The following is a 19401-nucleotide window of genomic DNA, read 5'->3' as shown; positions in this document are numbered from 1 at the left end:
AAAGGATAAATAAAACGGTATACAAAATTTGATAATCTATGATCTTCAATTAGCTAATTTGATATCTGAAAAAAATCACAGCCTGATGATGATGATGATGTGTTTAGGTCTTTTGTCTCCCTCTCTCCACCCCTCTCTCTCTCTCTCTCTCTCTCTCTCTCTCTCTCTCTCTCTCTCTCTCTCTCTCTCTCTCTCTCTCTCTCTCTCTCTCACACACACACACACACACACACACACACACACACACACACACACACTGCCTCCTCCCCCTCTGAACAGACGAGGTGACCATCTCTGGATCATCCCGACCGGAGTCACACGGCGGATCAGTGCGCGCAGCCAGGCGGCCTCTCAGCGCACGGATCAGGACTGAAAGGACGAAGTGGCGCTGGAGCATCAGGGACCGCACAGCATTTCGGATTAGCCGCATCAGCTATGAACATCATCCGCGGGGTTTGGCAGAAATAAACCGGAGCTCTCACACCACCACGCCGTCGAGGATGAGCGGGACTGCGGCGGCCACAGCGGCGGCTTCCTGCCGCTTCGCCCACTACTTTGTTGTGTGTGGAGTGGACGCGGACACGGGCCTGGAGCCGGACGATGGAGCAGGTAGATGGTCCACACGAACACGAGAGAAACACATCCACGCTGCACAAATCCAACATGTGTGTCATGTTTAACATGGAACTCTTCATAAAGGCCCATTTGTTCCATTTAAATGTGTTTTGATTGGACGCCACATCTTTTTTTCCCCTTTCACAGGGTTGTTGACAACATCATATCTGCAAGTGGCCTGTGTAGAATTGACCAATAGCAATTAATTTTCTATTTGGGTATATTCTATTTTGTTATCTATTCCTATCAGAATTTGCTGATATGATTTTTGCCAGGGTTTGTGTGTTTATTTTTTGAAATAACATTTGGCTACAGTCTATATTTTTGGTTATGAAACAGACAAACCGTGAATCAAAACACATCCAATAGAACAAATATATTCTCATGAATTTGAATGGAATTTAAAATGATTATTGTGCTGCGTTATCCCACAGTCTTGTTCCTTTGTGTCTCTGCTTGTGGGTAAAAAAAAAAAAACCCCACATTGCACGTCTGTCCCCTGTGTTCTCATCATGTAAATCAAATCATTTCAGAATATATACGGTATATAGCTTCGCTGGTTTTCTGCAAGTCATCCACCGCTACAGCTGCATGAGGAGGATATCGCAGAGAAAGGGATGAACAGAGAGTGGACGACAACATCATCCTTTCTGCCTGATAAAGCCGGAGTGGACGGGTTCATGCAGTTCTTCATGGATGACACAGGGTTGTGTGTGCATGCGTACTGATTACACGCTGCCCTGTGTGTATGTGAATAAGCGCTGATTGTCTCCGTGTGTACGGCCCTCATCATCCTCCTGGTCAAGATGTTTGAAGGAAACAGGACTGCTGATGAATTAGGGGGTTGCTATGGCGATGGCAGCTGCAGTGATGCTGCCTTGTGATGGTTTATTTGTGGTGGAGAGGACGGCGCTGTTAGAAATCGAGACATCAGGTGGTGCTTGTGTCTTCTGAGCTGCTGACACTCGGCTCTGTGGTGTGGGGACGGTCACAGAGGAGACATGTCTGCACGTGTCCTGCTCTCTGTGTGTGTGAGGAAACAGAAGCGTGCAGGTGTGATGAACACCAACACCCTGAACATCACTTCCAGGTTTGAGTTCTGAGGCACAAACAATAGTCACACCCTGAATTCTCCTTGTCTCCTTTGTGGCAGCAGTAGAGCATCTCCCTGGGGGGGAGAGATGGTATCCAGATGTGCTCACCCCCCTCTCCTCTTTCAGTCAAATGGATGTTGGATAACGCCACAAATTAGTCAGCGCAAGAAAATGTCAAATGTAGGATGAGCTCGCGTTGGAACGCACTGCTGCAGATTAGTTAGTGCTCTAACTAACCAGTGAGGACTTTGATAGCCGGCCCCCTGCGGTGAGTGACAGCACTGCTGGCTATTGTATATCTGAGCTCTGCCAATCTGCTTATGTAACAGCAGGTCATCTAAGACCCGCTGCAGCAGGGGGCCGTGCTGCTTTCCAGTGATCACCGTCCGCCTGTGAATGTGTCACCTTTGCATGAGCATAAGGTGTTCGTTCTACAAATGTTTCTGTGAGGTCATATCGTGTGTGTGTGTGTGTGTGTGTGTGTGTGTGTGTGTGTGTGTGTGTGTGTGTGTGTGTGTGTGTGTGTGTGTGTGTGTGTGTGTGTGTGTGTGTGTGTGTGTGTGTGTGTGTGTGTGTGTGTGTGTGTGTGTGTGTGTGTAATTAGTGCACGCCTACATGGTCACAGTCTGCTCTTGTTGGCTTCTCAATAGATGCCACTGTGTTTTCTGCAGCCAAATCAAATTTCACATGACGTTGCCCGTTTGAATGCTGAATGGCCGAGGCTTCAGCTTCCGTGCAGGCCACATGACTGTCACAGGGGGATGACATCAGCGGAGGGAGAGAATCTCCCCGACCGAACATTCGAGACCTGATTTCTGATGTTTAACAGTTTTTTACGTAGAGATTTTACAGCATATCACACTCGTTAATACTCGTGCGGACGTATTTTAGTTTTAAGCCCTCAGCACATTCTTTTATCCTTTTATTTTAAGCAAATGAGTCCACTACCACGTCTGTGTCTCAGGCTCAGATTTAAATCCAAATTTGTTATTTTGTTAATCGCATGATTCACCTGAGGCACATCTGTAATGTAAAGACAGTGATTTAAGCAGTTTGGGTCTAAAAGGAATAACTTGCTGTCATTGTGATCTCTTTTCACATCTGTCCTCATCCACTTATGTAATGATGTGATGAATGGGACGGTGAGAGTAATTCTGATGGTGAGTGTGACAGATGTTCAAGCCTCCCTGATGACGTGCCTCTGTTTTAGCAATGGACGACCATTTGGGGCCATAAATCTTTGTGATGAATGTCTAAACCGTGGGATGAATATAAAACCCGCTGTCGTGCTCCAAAAACACTGACAATATTTATGTTCTAGTGATAATAGGACGATGATATTAGAGTGAGAGGGAAGAGTCAGTGGAATTTTAAGTATTAAGATTAAGATTAGAGCAGCAACAATCCGTTGATTAACCGACAAAAAAAATAATAGGCAACAAGTTTATCAATCTGCAATTGTTTAATCCACTTCATAAAAACAGATTTGGATTTTTAGGGGCTGATGCCTATTACGATAGTAGAGAGTAAAAAATTTCAGATATCGGCCGATATGTGTACTTGTTAAAACCCTTTTTACAAAGAAATGTTATTGAGGTCTGATATTTTACAGTTTAACCCTAAACTTTATCATAAATAGCCATAAATGAAAAGAAAAGATAGAAACATCCAAATATGTCGATAAAATATAGATCAAACTATTATTATTTGAAACATTACTTGGGTTTTTATGTCACAGTTTTCTCACATTTCATAGATGAGATGATTAATATGATTCATATGAAAATAATAATTATAATACATGATGATGTAATGCGCTTTGAAACACACCGGCTGATGTATCTTTTCTTGTGTGTGTGTGTGTGTGTGTGTGTGTAAACAGAGGGAGGAAGCATGCTCATTACAGTGTAAATGCAACAGCCATTTAAGGCGTCATCCAAACACAAACAAACCTCCCTCCACCTCCGTCTCTTTCACAGAAAAAAAGAGAGAGAGAACGAGAGAGGCTGCTTTTCGCTGGGCTCTGAACAAACTCTGGTGGGAGCTCGTGTCAGGAGGAGTGTGGGTTTTAACTGGATCAGCTGATGAAACCCGGGCTGACGTATACCAGCTGACGTGCTGAATCTTCGAGGCTGCAGCGGATGTGGCTGCCATGGCAACTAGGTGTCCCTGTGCAAAGCTCCATTCTGTTCCAGTTTGTATCCTCAGCAAAGAACATTGACTCCCCCTCTTTCCACCATGATCCATTCGCTTCAGTCTCCCACCTGCCAGGCTGACACGCTTTAACTTGAAGTGGTGCTCCCTCCTCACTCCGCCTCCAGCGCCGCTTCCGCTCGCTGGCTCCTCTGCGTCATCTCGTCTGTTAGTCGGCTTTTTGCGGTTGTTTTTGTTCTTGCGATGATGTCAGTCAAAGCTGAACACTAATGCTGAGCAATGTCATGGAGGACACTTGAAACGGGGGAACACAGCGAAGAGTGGCGTTCAAGGGCATCCCTGCAGAAAGTGGATGAATAATGAAAGCACCTCCTTCACTTCTGTCAGTCCATTACACACACATTAGTTTATTTCCACGGCCTGCTCTCTCTTCAGCGGCTCCTCTTCATCCACTCGCGCTCACACAGACAGTCCTCTGAATGTAAAGAGGAGAAACTGGAGCCAGGCAGAGCAGTGCATCATCTATGTGCAGTGCAGAATGCAGGAATAGAGATTTCTCACATGCTTTGCAAACTCAGTCCTTTTGTATAAATGTGGCTGTTGCATAGAAACCTCTCATCCTTTATCCTCAACCTGAAAAAACTCTCCTTGTATGAGAAAGCAGTGTATATATATATATGTCATCGAGGCTTGAAGGATTCTCTTACTGCAGGAGGGCTGCTGCACCACTGTTCCCGTACTGTCTCTATGGTAATGAGCTGCGTTACATAACCCCGCTCCCTCCTCACTGTAGAATGGCCTTTCCTGTTGACAGCGGATTATTATTTTTTTTCGGTGTCTTCCTGTCCGAGCTTTTTTCACGAATCAAAGCTGCTTTCAATTTTAGACGTCCTCTGTTCCGCCCTTTCCCCCGTTATTACGAATTGTGACTCAGCAGTGATGAAGGTCAAAGATCGCTGTGCACTGACGTGATGTGAAATGTCTGTGTTTCAGGTGAAAGCTTCGAACAGAGCCCCATTAGACGATCCTTCAAGTCAAAGCTTCTGGTGCACTACCCTGAAAACACAGACAGGAACCCCTTCAGTAAAGATGCCGTCAACATGGTGAGATTTTGTTTTGTGCATTAAATGAACTGTTGTTACAGGAATCAGATAGATTTTTATATTTAGTCTTTGTTGTAACCCTTTTTTCCCATCTATCAATGCTACAATATGAAATTTGTTCCTGTGTAGATTTCAGCAAACCAGTCCTCGAATGAAACCTGTTAACCTCCATGATGCTACAGTCAAAATCCAGTCAGATGCTCCACAGTGGGCCACTTGTAGGGACCCCCAGTATATACAACCTTGGATTAGATTCTAAATTGTCCTCAAAGATTTCAGAAACACCTGAAGTTTTAAGTCGTAGAACATTGTCAACATTAAAGTGCCTCTTAATTCTAACCCCCTTTATCCTCTTCATCTGTCCTCAGCTGTGTATGCCAAGGGGTCTGTCCTTCCGCACCCAGACCGACAGACTCGATCCTCAGTTCCACTCATTTACACTTTCCTCTGATGATGGCACACGTTCCTACGGCTTTGTCCACACGTTCTACGAGGAGGTGACCAGTCCTCAGATCATCACCGCCATGCACACCCTCAGTCAGATGCACCACGTGGAGCACCAGTCCTCTTCATCGTCCTCCTCTCCCTCCTCCTCGGCTTCATCCGCCTCCTCGCCCTCCACCTCCAGCATGGACTCTCTTGTGAGCAGCCTGGACGAGTCAGACGCCGAGTCCCTGGCTGGGATTTCTGGCTGCCTCGGCTGCGCAGGCTCCTTCGATCCAGCACGCGACACCCTGTACGTGTCCAAAGCCCTCTGCCTCCTGACGCCGCTCCCTTTTCTTCAAGCCTCACGACAGTTCCTGTCTCAGCTTCACCAGGCTGCGACGTCGCAAACAGCTCCACCTCTTCCTCTGGAGAGCTACATCCACAACATCCTGTACGAGGTGCCCCTGCCTCCACCCGGCAGGTCGCTGAGGTTCCACGGCGTGCATCGCCCCATCGTGTGCCAGCGGCCTGGGCCGGGGGAGCTGCCACTGGGGGAGTATCCTCTGGGAGAGGCCTTCTCCCTGCTGGGTGTCGACAATATGGTGCAACTACTTACCTGTGCATTTCTGGAGACTCAAGTTCTGCTTTGCTCTCACGGTAAATAACCAGTGAATTAATTAGCATGTTTAAAATAGATATTTTTATAGTATTATAAAGAATCAATTTAAGATGATGTGTGAGTATATTAAAGAGCACCTTAAGCAATATCTATCTGTGCTTTTACAGAATTTATAAATACAGCTGTTTTTATTCATAGAAGACATCAATAATATGATCAACATAACATTAGAGTTAATAATTAATAGAAATGGTCCAGACAAGTTCAAAACATGGTGAAAAACTACAATCTAGATCTCCACTGATCCAAATTCACACCAATTTGATGTGTTCTTCCCTGACTCGAACCACATCCTGCCACCAAGTTTCGGGAAATCTGTTCAGTTGTTTTTGTTTAATGTTGCTTACAAATGTTACCTAGAGTGTGTACATTGCAGTTATTCTCCCTAATGCCTCATATTTCACTTGCTCTCCTCTCCTCAGACTACCAGCGTTTGATGACGGTGGCAGAGGGCATCACCACTTTGCTTTTCCCATTCCAGTGGCAGCACATCTACCTGCCCATCGTCTCTCCGCCATTGCATCACCTCCTGGACGCCCCCATGCCCTTCCTGATCGGCATCCAGCGCAGAGATGGAGCTCAGCGATCCTCCCTCCACCTCCCACACGAGGTACAGCTCCGAATAAGCAGCTTATTTTTACTTATTTTTTTTATATCCGGATGCAGACATTTCAATAAACATTCACACAAAAAAGAATCTAGCAATGTTTTGTCAAACTGAAACTCTCTTACACACATTTGCTGATCGTCTCTGTTCTGCTTGCTTGACAATTTGCCTTCGGCCTCGGTCTTGTGGAACAGAGACGCCACATTTCCACAGAGCTGCCCACCCCCCCCAACTTCAAACCCAATCCTGCAATTGAGATCACTTTATGCTGCATGAATCTCTCACTGACGCCTCTTTGAAGTCGCTCTGCCCCAGAAAAAGAGGCAATAGAAAAGACAGCTCGAGGGGGGGATGAAAGCAAAAAAAGTGGCGCAGGAAATATCCAGAATAATGGGATTCGCTCCATAATTAATGAGAATTAGGGATCACCGCTTATTTCTTGAGTTGTGCAATTTGAAGGAAATGGGAAATGTTTTAATCATGCATGTGTGATCGGTTGAAATAAAATCCGAACCGCAAGAAAAGCCCAGTTTCCCTGAGGTGATCTGAACACTTCAGTGGTTGTTCATAATATTTATATGCTCACAAATTGATCTAATGCACAAAACAACTGGGAAAATAAAATGTATTTGTGTGAGTTCTGATCCCCGTGTTCTCCTTTGGCTCAAAGAGAGGATGAAAAGACGTCGAGGAGTGAAGACATCAACTAGCACATAAACTGTCAGGCCGGAGGAGGTCTGCCTCTGTCCACTCCCCCTGAGGCTGTAAACTGTCGGCCTGAGGTCACTGCTGAAGGTCGAGTCACTGCTGACTGCGCTGCTTACAGAAGCAGTTTTTAAAATGAGTTCCTATCCTTCACTTAAAATTCTATCAGTCATTGCTCAGCAGCTACGCAGGCTCAGTTTTCACGCAGGCTCAGTTTTCACACAGGTTAATGGTGTCATTTGCTGGTGTAAAAGCCTGATGATAGCAGCGGTTATAGCAGTAATCTTTACATAAGCCTTCACATGCTAATGTCCTGTGAGGGTTTATCACAGTGAATCGCCAAGAATCTAATAATGAAATATAAATCTTCATATCTCCTAATTGGATATCACAGCTCAGCCTTTCTTTGTCTACAAGAGATGAATAAGAGTCCGTGCATCGTGAAAGTAGACCGTGTATAAAGATGCATCTCCACTTCTTCCCATCATCCAGAAATTAAGCCAAAATATCTTGAATGCAAATAGCTGCCATCTTGGGCATTTGGAGCCGGACTCTGCACAGTAGTGCTTGTGGGATGGAGCTGCAGTATCGAGGTCCAGCCGATGAATCACGCTTGACTAATTGGGCGTCAGTCTCATGAGGTTTCAAATAATTAAATAAAACAAAACTTACTGGAAAGTAAGCATTTGAACAAACCTCTGTGTGATGAAAACAACCTAAAATGACAGAAACCATCTGAGAAAAAAATATTTGACGTGTATGTTGACAACGGCAATGTCCCACCCATTAACATGGAGTTGGGGTTTATGACCTGCACTGCAGCCAGCCACCAGGGGGCGATCAAGACACTTTGGCCTCACTTTTGTTGAGCTGCCATGTCATGTTAAACCTTAATTATCTGATGGATGAGCCTGTTGATAATAATTGTTTGTCTCACGCTTCCTCACAGGCAAACCTGTGTATCGTCGACATTGACAACCACTGTGTCGAGGCCCCCGAGGACCTGCCCATGTTTCCAAACCAGACCGAGCTCATCCAGGAACTGAGCGAGGTCCTGCTGCGTTTTGGGCTCTCTCCCCAGGGAGGTGTGATCACAAAGCCCCCCACCACCACCACCACCAACGCCCCCACCTCGCCACGTGTCAGCAGCCTGGTCCTGGAGGATCTGATGGAGGACAGAAGGAACGGGAACCTCGGCGGCGAGGAGCTGGCAGTGCTGGAGAGGCTGCAGGCTCTGGCAAGGAGGTGCGGAGGAGGGAAAATGTCAGACGGCGAGCAGACGCTGGGACACGTGTTCGAAGAGGAGGAGGAAGAGTTAAAGGCTGCGAAGCTGAACATTCAGCTGAGGGAGGTGTTTGCTGGACGTTTTTCTGCCATGTTCGGCAGGTATGACGAGTTCGTCATCCACAGCGCTCTGGATCTAGACTCATGGCTGAGCAACCGAGAGGGCACGTTCAGCTTTGACAAGGTTACTATTTTCCAATGATTTAAACGTATATCAAAATTGTTTTCTGTAAATTTTTGATTGTGATAGATAATCAATGCTGACGCTGATTTTCTTCACTCATGGTTCATAATGTTTCAGGGTTCCTTCCTCTCGGTTCAGCCCACGACTCACCTGCGTTTCATGTCTCGGTTCCTGGAGACGTCCATGTTTTCTTCTTTCGTCGATGGGAAAGTGATTTCTCGCTGGGCAGAGAGAGATCCACTGCAGCAGCTGTTTGACAACCGGCTGGAGAAAGAAGGACTGTACGACACAGACAAGGACTCCCACAACTGTCACTACAGGAAGTGCACCACGCTCTTTGAGTCAGGTACAGTGAAGAATTACATGCATTGGGGCCGAACAATTAAATATTATGGAAATCACCATAGCATGTACCTTTTATTATTGTCATTACAAATCAAATTAGACTTAGGGGAACATACTGGTTTGGCACAGACCCCAGAATGAAATCACATCATTGTAATTTTCACATTTGTTTCCAGTGACGATAAAATGAAAAAATACCAATGCCAAAATTGGTATTAAATTATGAGTGTTATCGCAATTGGAATATTTGTGTAATATATTCTATCCAGTTGCAATATGATTTTGTTCCAGTATCCATCCCTAACATACACAGTGATGCAAGATAAAATATACAATATGAACACTGTATTCCTATATGCTTGAGCACAAGGCAAAAATGCAGAAAAAAAAACACCTCAAAGCTTTTTCAGGTCCAGTGTTACAGCTGATATTGTTGCTCTCTCACCAGGAAAGACTTAATCTGACATGACATCATCTCCATAGAGTCTCATGTGAATCTGATGTGCACGTTTACCGCCTCAGTAATTACATGCAGTCGTTTAAGAAGCTGTACAGTTTGCTGACAACCTGCGACAAACCGAGAGAAACACTGGGTTGTTTCACCAGTGTCTTTTCAGGCTTTAGCAGTGGATTTAAATCCCAACTGGTCATGTGAACTGTGATTGAAGTGGGTGCCAGATTTTTCCGAGTGAATCTGTAAATCTGCTACCATCTGTCCCTCTGTCCGGGGTTATATGTCTACTATGTTGCTCAGCCTTTCTGCAACCACAGTTTCCAGCACAGAGGTTTTTGCTTTAACTCTCCACAAAGGGGAATCCTCCACCAGAACGTTTGCATTTGGAAATTATAATTGGTGGATTGAGTTCTCGAATGAAAAGGAAAATTAAACAATCTGATAAATAATTGAGACACAATAGGAGCGGGACAGAGTTTGACTCGAGGGGGGAAATGTGGGGAGAATTTGAGAGGGGGTGAACTGAATAAAATGGCGGAGAGAACATTATATAAGAAAAGCTAAATGCTTCGTGTCCTCTGAACACTGTTTCAGACTGTCTGCTTTGAAGTCCTGCCAACCTCACTGCAGCAAACTCCCTGCTCACATCTCCGTCCGTCTGCAGCATCATGCACATTTAGTTTTTTATCTTGCCAATTTGTCTCCTATTCATCTCATTCTGTATCTTCCTGTGTGTTTTCTTCTAACAAAACAAGCTGAGTAGCAATTAACCAGCTTGAATACATGTCTGTGTGTGTCTGTGCAGCCCAGGCCACTGAACGCAGACTGCTGAAGGCCGACCACACGGCCATCCACCCCCACCTGCTCGACATGAGGATCGGACAAGGTCGTCACCAGCCGGGCTATTTCCCCAAGCTGCAGGCCGATGTGCTCGTCCAGGGACAAAACACCAACAAGTGAGGTTTTCTGCCGTTAGTCAGTGAGAAATAATTTCAACCAGGGCTCATTCCACCTAAGACCGAGAGGTAGTTCTTGACCTTCCAACTCATTTGAAAATGTATATATATTTATGATTAAACCCATATATCCACACATTTTAGTTTAGGAAGAAAGTCACTGAGTGTCATTCTAGATAAAAGTGTGATGTTGAACGTTTTTCAATTTATAATCACAATAAAAGTAATGTACAAACAGCTAAAATAATTTGCTAAATGTGATGGATGAATGGTTGAATGTTAACTGAAGATTTGGAAAAGTGACATATTTAGACAACACTAACGTACCAATATAGTAAATAGTTTTATAGCCTAAGTTAATGTGTATATATGTGAAAGTTCCTGCACCTCAATTTCAAGGAGAATTCATAGAAGTGCAACCAGCAACCTGCAACTTTTTCTGTCTGTAATAGTTTAATGTAACATCCAGTTTAAAAAGATTTAAAAAGTCCACCAGAACCACTGCATATGGTTCATGTCATTACAGTACATCATAACATGCAGTATCCAGGTTCTGCCAAAATACAAACATGTGATACGAACACAGAACCTCATTTGCGAACACTTTTGTGAATTAAATGTTGTCGTGTTCTCTGGGTGCACAGGTGGTCCAGTCGTGTGACAGCATCACGCAGGTCTGAGCCCAAGAGATCGACGACAGCGGATCACTCAGGAATGGATAATGAGCAGAGACAGGTACTTCTCATTCTTCTCTTTCAACACTCGGACTCTCAAAGGCTTCAGGAAGGTCGCCTCTGATTCATGACCTTTTCATTTGCTCAACAGAAGCACACGTTCATGAGGAAGAACCTCCGTCAGGCGAAGCTGCTCGACCCGTCGCCTCAAGCCGTCACTCAGACTCACCGGGAGTTTGTTGATGGGCTGCTGAGCGAGTGTCGTCTGAAGGTGAGAGCGGTCGTTCTGCGTGGAGAGGGAGGTGCTGCTGTCATTGATTTCTCAATTCAATGCTCGTGGTTCGTGGCCATAAAACATTCTCTGGCTCTTTAGACCAAGCGGATGCTGATGGAGAGGATGGGGAAGGAGAGTGTGGATCTCGGTCATGGAGAAGCCAACATCACGGGCCTGCAAGAAAACACACTCATCCACGGTCTGTGTGACCTACTGGAGAGAACCTGGGGCCACGGTCTGCAGCTGAAACAGGTCAGACACTCACAGGCGTGTAATTAAACATGCCCTCAAAACACAGACGACCTACAGAAGCATCTGGAACTGTGCGTCATCGTGCAAACACATTTACATCAAGCACATGTGAACACAAAGAGGCGACTGCATGAAGCGGTTCGATGTTGACAAGTGTGTTTTTATCCCAAACAGGGGAAGTCTGCTCTCTGGTCCCATCTGCTTCACTACCAGGCAGCCCAGGGGAAGACAGAGACACCAGCTGAGTCTCCAGGTCAGACACTCACCCCGCTGTTATGGTTTTCTCTTTTTAAATCACTGAGCTCTCAAACTTTACTGATCATCGGTGTTGTACTCGCTGCCTGTTTAGGGTCCAACGGTTCGGAGCAGAGGACGTTTGATGACGGCGCTCTGCTCCTGAGAGGATCCTTAATACAGGACATGAGGTAATGACAGCAAATGTACTGGGATGTTGGAACGAGCTGTGTATCTGTGTGGTGGAGGCTGGTAATGGCGTGATTGTGATCTCTGTTTGATGACATATGCAGATGGAAAAAAATGCCTCAGGCTACAAATTCTTTTCCACTTTCAAATAACAGATATTAGATATTTTAGCTGAATGTATCCAATATCTAATAATTCCAGAAATCTCTGTAATACATTTTACAGTCTCAGAAAAAAAAGCTGCAACCATCGTTAGCACAGGCCAACAGTCCTTTACAAACAGGCAGTTCTGTTCTGTTGGGGTCCAGAGAGGTTATACAAGTTCGTATAAGGCTGTAATTTGTCTTGATGATGGATGAAATCGTTGAGGGGTCCTTACATTCAATTGTGACATCTGTTCATCCTCCAGGTTTATCCAAATCATGAGTGAGGGTCTGTCCGAGGTGGGTCAGGCCCGGTCCTGGATCCATCTGGCTCTGGAGAAGAAAATGCTTTGCCAGCACCTTAAAGAGCTGCTCACAAACCAGAAGCTGCTCAGGTCAGAATTCATCCACCGTTGACTCATTGGATTTATTATAAAAGGCTGTAACTTTGACAGACTTTTCTTTGCTTCCCTGACAGGCAGCTGTACAAACCTCATGCATTCCTGCTGTGCGAGGAGGAGAGGGAGCAGTTTCTGTTCCACCTGCTGTCTCTGAACACCGTGGACTACCTCTGTTTTACACGGGTCTTCACCTCCATCAGTGAGTCCTGTGAACTTTAGAGAGAATTTACTGGTTGGTTTATAGCTTTAAAAAAACCAATGAAAGTATCGTAAGAAGGGTTAGGTCATATTACTTGTGAAAGAAACGGCTGAATATTTTCAATAACCTTTTCTCTTGGTGTCTCCAGGTATTCCATACCGTGTCGTTATTATACCCATGAAGAAGCTGAGCATCGCCATGGCAACGGTTAACCCCTGGGTGTGTGTGTCAGGAGAACTGGGCGATTCAGGAGTGAGACAGATCACGAAGAACACACAAGAGATTTATTTCCAGGTTTGTATTCACCCCTCTGTGTTAATATTCGCTTACACATGTAAAGCAACACACACACACACACACACACACACACACACACACACACACACACACACACACACACACACACACACACACACACACACACACGTAGAGCTGATGTCCCTGTGGTCTGTGCTTTTCCTTTCAGTGTAAGAACCTGGGCAGGCTGAGCACTCTGCAGCTGGGACAGGAGAACTCGGGTTTGCTGGCCAAGTGTCTGATCGACTGTGTGATGGTGTACAATGAGATCACCGGACACACATACAAGTAAGACCCATCCTCTGACTTTGCTCTCAACACTGACTCTGATTCTAAATGAACCTTTGTGTCACATGTTGGATGTCCAATGACAATAACATAATTACAGGAACCAAACTCCATTTAGAGTTGACTATTGTTGTTTTCAATTTTCACATTTAGTTCTATTGCCCCTTTATGTATTAACCTTAATATATTGAATGCAATATATGACGTTTGATCGAGGTCTGCGGGCTGTAACTATGTTTTCTCTGTTCTTTGTAATACGTATAGATCTACATGCATGTTCCTGTAATGTCATAGCAATTTCTTAACAAAACCTATGAAGCCATTATGAGTCTTCAGTGGCAGCAGAGTGGAGCAGGACAGTTTTCCGACTTGTGTCTTTTGAGCCTTGTTGTGGATTATGCAGTTTTAGGATTAGTGGATACTTTGTTGACTTTCAGAATACCCAGAGATAAACGGGCAGCATTTTATGTTGATTATTTTTGTGTACCATATATTTGCACAAGTATATGTGGATTATCCTTTTTTTTTTCTTTCAACGGGTTTAAAAAACACATGTCGCCTTAAAGCTTGTACACTTTTCACCCAGTTCAGGATTCTACAATAACGCAGACATAAAAAACGAATGCCACTCCGCAGAGCAATACCTCTGCCATGGGTCCTATCCCATAATGTTAAAGCAAGTGATTAAAACATTCCTGAGTCCGCCCCTCCTGACCCGTGCCAAAATTGTACTCGGCTCAATCCATTCTGTAGTTTTTGTGTAGCCTACTCTGCTTAATAACAAGGAGGAAATAAATCTAATGATTTAATTTATGTCTTGGAAAACGTTTTTCACAAATCTAAATTATATTGGATTTTTAATTATTTATCAACGATGTTCTCTCAGGACACTCCACCAGCTGATGGGAACAGATGTCCCTCTCCTTCGCCGTGTATTTGCATAATAAATAGCTTTTTAAAATGTTTTTGATTATAATGAAGCTCTGTGTCCTCTTTCCTTTCAGGTTCCCATGCGGCCGGTGGCTGGGGAAAGGCGTGGGTGACGGCAGCTTGGAGAGAGTCCTCATTGGTCAGCTGGTGTCACCTGGTGGGGAGGAGGACGCTGGAAGGTGGACAGGGACGCCTCCGGAGCTGGCCTCTCCTTCCCAGACCGTACGGATAGTGCTGGGATCGCTTGGCAGCCGAAGCAGTACGTGCTGACAAAGAGCACATTCTTTAGTACAATGGCTGACCTACTTGTTGGTTTAGGTCCACCACAATAACACATTCTGCTGCTGTATCACCTTTCTATTGAGCCCCTGTTCTCTCCCGCTCGTGTTTGTCATCGCTCGTCCTCACGTTTCTGTTTGTGACATTTATCTTGTCAGGGATGCAGTCTGTTGAAGTACAGGAGAACATGAGGGAGACGGCAAATAACCTTGTGAAGCACTTCCACAAACCTGAACAAGAGGTACGTGACTGTGAAAGTGAGATCCCGCATTCATGTAGCCTGTTGGTTCACTAATATACAATGAGGAGAGATATGGTTAATGCAGAGAAGAGCATCTCTGCAGCGACGTTCTGCCTCCTGTGTGTTATTTTTATCTCCACCACGGCTCATTATCCCAGCTCCTCCAGCCCGGGCCTCCTTTGTGCATCAGACTCGACTCTCTCTATGTCAGCAGCAAGTTGAAAGAGCCGAAGAGATTTGATGGATCAGTTCAGTAACAAGCCTCCAACTCAGTGCCGTAACATATTTAGTGTACAGGCTTTAATGCACAGGCTCTGTTCTGTTGACATGCCCGTAGTAAATTAAAGGAGAGCTTCCTTATATATTAGAAATTGTCTCTGTTCTCTGCTGTGCTTCCCATCACTTATATGAGATTTGCTGAAGTTGTAAGATGAGCCTCATGCTCACAGTTCCTCTGTTCTCGTGTCTTTTTTCCTCCCAGAGGGGAAACTTGACGGTCTTGTTATGTGGTGAAGGAGGGCTGGTGCTGTCCCTGGAGAATTTCCTCCTCCACGGGCTCAAATCCAACCGTCTCTTCCAGCGGAACGTGTTCGTGTGGGACTTTGTCGGTAGGTACAGTGAGTGCAAGTTCATCAAGATCATCCAGAAATGTGATGTTTACATCTCACAGATGTCAGACCCCTGTCTCCATCTAGTGGCAGTGAACATGGGCTTCACATATTAAATTACATGCAACAAAACATGATTGATGTTTTATTAACATCAGTGTTACAGCATCCATCTCCAGTGTTTTGTTTTTTTATGGCCTTATTTTTCAGTATATTAATAAGTCATGCACTGACGTTATGGAAAACTCTTCCCCACAGAGAAGGCAGTGGTTTCCTTGGAGACCGCTGATCAGATGGGTGATCTGCAGGGATCAACGCTGACGAAGGGTCCGCCATGCGACTTACTGTGCCACTACGTCAACGCCATCAACGCCTCGCCCCGCAACATCGGAAAAGAGGGAAAGTTCCAGCTGTTCGTCTGCCTGGGAATCAGGTGAGTGTTTACCATATTATGAATGACAGTTTTAAAACTCAAGCGAGAGACTTGAAACACTAAAACTGCTTTCAGAAAAGCGCTGAGCTCTAAATATTCTCCTGAATTTTTCTGGAGTGGCTGTATCTGAGTTGGTTGCTCTGGGGATTCTCCTTTTTGCTGCCAGCCCCCTTTTGCTCCAGAGAATGTCCGGCTGAGCCCATGTGAGAATACAGCAGGACTATGGCCACAGAATTCACTAGTGACATTTCTAACACATGAGGGATGCAAAAAAACAACAACATTAATACAAATATATCAGGATGAATAACGTAGAATACACTGAAGAAGATGTCAACTTGGAAAGACAATGACATTTAAGAACTATTGACGATAAGGACAGACGGCCTTGTCAATGTGCTGTTAACAATAACACGTGATTCATGCTCTGGAATTTAGACATCATGTCTTGCCTCCTGTTTTCTTCACCAGTCCAAACCTGAATGCTGCAGGGATTGTCCTGTTATTGTGAGTGCGTCTGAGCCAGACAATCTCCTGAAAGTCAAATAAAATAAGTATATAGATTTATTTCTTAAAAAGGCATCCTGGTCTTTGACTTGCTAAGCTTTTCCTCCTGAGGCCACGAGGAAGTGGCCTGCAGCATAACTGCTTTACTGTTTTCTCTCACTGACCTATTTACATGACAGAGTTCAGGGAGGGACAGTATCCGCCTTCGTTCTCTAATGGTGAGAGAGAGGCAGAGGCACAAGTGAAAACAGGGGGATATGTTTTAAATGCAGGGAGCTTGTTAGTTCATAGTAATGCTGTTCTCAAATCACATCAAGGGCACATGTCGAAAAAACCCTGAGTGTCTTAAAAATAATTTACAAGCCACGCAAAGCAGTCGAAATGCTCTTTTCAAAATTATTCTTATGAAGTGGCTTTCAGTTGGATGTTTTATTTATTGTTTCCTGCATTAACAATGCATTTTCTGTTTTAATATCTGTGAAACACTATTATATAGATAAATGTATTATGATGATGCTTATTATTTGTTTTATTATTATTGGACCATGACCAACCTTCTCCTCTCGACAGGGACCGGCTTCTCTCCCAGTGGCTCCCCCTGTTGGCAGAGTGTCCCCTGACAGCGCGGACGTACGAGGACAGTGCTCTGCTGCGGGACCGTGCAGCCGTACACTCCCTGTCTCGCATCCTACACACGCTCAACGAGTTCGCCATCACCCTGGAGACGGCACTGGTTAAAGGAGTTGACCTCTGACCCTGAACGATACGCATGGAGACTAACAGCCCCCTCCCCCTACTTCTGTGCAACATACTGCAGGAATGCTGATGGGTTGAAACGTTCATCTTTCCATGACTCTACGAGACTTTATCATTATAAAAAAAGGACACTGGACCAGAGGAAGCTTCAGACGTATTGCCTTGTTCACTGTATTTGCTTCAGGAAATGGTCTGGTTTTTCCCGCTGCGCTTTACACTGTGAAATTCCTGGAGGAGAAAATCCGAGTTGTTAATCATCTCACATTTACAGTAGATATCCTCACAGCTCGCTCCGTTTACTGCACCTGACCCTTAGGACAACTATAACTCTCCTTCTACCGCTGTATTGCTTGCACTTGGAATTTAAACTAAACACATGCATGGCCAAATTCTGTTTCCTCGTTTGTTTTATGTCTTTAGTGTGTTGTGACCTGAAATATCAGGACTCAGGCCTTATAATAGAAACATATTTCTTGACGTGATTCATTGAATATCTTAGTAAATATAATAAAGAAAGCTAATGCTCCTACAGTATGATATGTTATAATAGGTTGTATTATTATGCTCTTGTTATACTGTGAAACGTCTGGCCTGATTCTCTTTGCTTATTTCTTTGGGGTCACAAACTGCAGAGAGTCGTGCTCATGAGATCCTCCCTTGTTGAAACACTGAAACCAAACTGGTGTCCCAGTTGTGTCCGTTCAAATAGTCTTTACCACTTTGTCAGATTTTTTTTTTCTCCTCTCATTGTAAATATTTTGCTTCATTGGATTTTTGATGGAACTGTGGCCATTTGTTCTTATGCTAGATGAATCTGTGGCATCTTTCCTGTATAGAGGCATCTTGTTTGTGTCTGTGTAAAACAATAGATTCCACTATACTTTACTGATTATGTGGATTAATAGTCACGTTGTTTATTTCTGAACTGTTCGATTGTCTTTGCAAAAAAAACAAACATCTGACAATGAATAGACCACAGGTTCTTAAAAAAACGCTAGGTATTATTTTGATGTTGCATTTAACAGTTTGAGAATTGTGAAAATGCTGTCTCCTGCACTCTCCTGCAAGCACTATGTAACCCACAACGACCAAGCCTTTATTATCATTGAAGTACAGATTAGAGAAAGCAATAATGAACTGTTATTTATGAAATGTGTTGTAAAAGATTAAAGTAAATATTGACATACCTGATATGTCTTGGTCCTGTTTTTTGTGCTATTTATCTCAAATCTGGGATGTGTGAATGGATATAGTAAAATGTTCTCGTATAGTAAAAGTTTATTTACTTTATAGGCCACTCACTTCATAGTTGTTGTTTTTTTAACATCTGATGTTAACAACAAATTTGACTTTTATAGATTACCAAATGTTGACCAAGTACTAAATACATACAGTATATACACATGCAAACTGTGTGATCCGTGGACATTTAAAACATTTTAGGATGGTGTTTGCCCGGGCAGCAGTGGTGTGCATACACACAAGGGAGACCTAAATACACCACACAGTGTAATGCAATCTCATTCCATAACCTACTTTAGTAAAGATTGGGACGCTGAATTTTCATCGAGCATTTTTTGAAGACATGCAATTTTGTAATTGAACGACATTTTGGTGTTTGTGTTTTACTTCCAAAGACTAAGTGTTTATTGCAGAGCTACAGAGATGATTGCATTAGACTATGACTTCTCACTATTTGCAATTAAAGGCTCAAAGACAGTCATGTAGTAACTCTGGTTATCTGCCCTTTTATTTACATGCAGTTTTCCCAAATCGTAATTCAATGTGACAGGAAAAACAGCAGCAGGAGCAGAGAAGGAGAGAAAATATTTAGATACTTTACTTAAGTTAAAGTACAACTACACTACAGTGAAAATACTACAGATAAAATAAAGGTCTGCCATTAAACTGTCAGTAGAACCGAGAATTTTGTATTTATTTTCATTATAGATTAATGTGCTGGTTCTTTATTTGACTAATGGACTGATTGTAAACTGATTGACGCTCTTCACAACTGCCTAAAGTGAAACTTTAAAAACACTCACTGAAATATTTGGCATTTTTAAGTGAAAAATTACATCAACCAAATA

General features: G+C 43.9%; 1 protein-coding gene across 2 annotated transcripts; it reads left to right on the top strand.

Annotated features, from left to right (window-relative positions):
* Positions 1-262: 262 nt before the first annotated feature.
* LOC118109937 (DENN domain-containing protein 5B) lies at positions 263-18502 on the top strand. 2 transcript variants are annotated; one of them, XM_035157418.2, is made up of 21 exons: positions 264-609; positions 4857-4966; positions 5335-6049; positions 6494-6681; positions 8333-8851; positions 8969-9197; positions 10456-10606; positions 11251-11341; positions 11432-11551; positions 11654-11806; positions 11981-12059; positions 12156-12231; positions 12639-12767; positions 12851-12972; positions 13121-13266; positions 13439-13557; positions 14562-14746; positions 14925-15007; positions 15489-15615; positions 15874-16048; positions 17126-18502. In XM_035157418.2, the coding sequence occupies exons 1-21, from the start codon at positions 501-503 to the stop codon at positions 17307-17309; spliced, it is 3810 nt and encodes a 1269-aa protein (XP_035013309.1). In that variant the 5' UTR covers positions 264-500; the 3' UTR covers positions 17310-18502. The 2 variants fall into 2 exon arrangements, with proteins under 2 accessions (XP_035013308.1, XP_035013309.1); XM_035157417.2 differs by having other exon boundaries at positions 263-609; positions 11981-12231.
* The last annotated feature ends 899 nt before the right edge of the window (positions 18503-19401 follow it).

This window comes from Hippoglossus stenolepis, chromosome 5 (assembly GCF_022539355.2).
Source record: "Hippoglossus stenolepis isolate QCI-W04-F060 chromosome 5, HSTE1.2, whole genome shotgun sequence".
NCBI classification, from domain to species: domain Eukaryota; kingdom Metazoa; phylum Chordata; class Actinopteri; order Pleuronectiformes; family Pleuronectidae; genus Hippoglossus; species Hippoglossus stenolepis.
This window is presented reverse-complemented; position numbering and strand designations above follow the sequence as displayed.

Coding starts and splice junctions, on each gene's coding strand:
- LOC118109937 (XM_035157417.2), top strand. CDS start 501: ATGAGCGGGACTGCGGCGGCCACAGCGGCGGCTTCCTGCCGCTTCGCC. Junction 10,607..11,250: donor CAGGGACAAAACACCAACAA/GTGAGGTTTTCT, acceptor CTGGGTGCACAG/GTGGTCCAGTCGTGTGACAG. Junction 12,973..13,120: donor ACGGGTCTTCACCTCCATCA/GTGAGTCCTGTG, acceptor TGGTGTCTCCAG/GTATTCCATACCGTGTCGTT.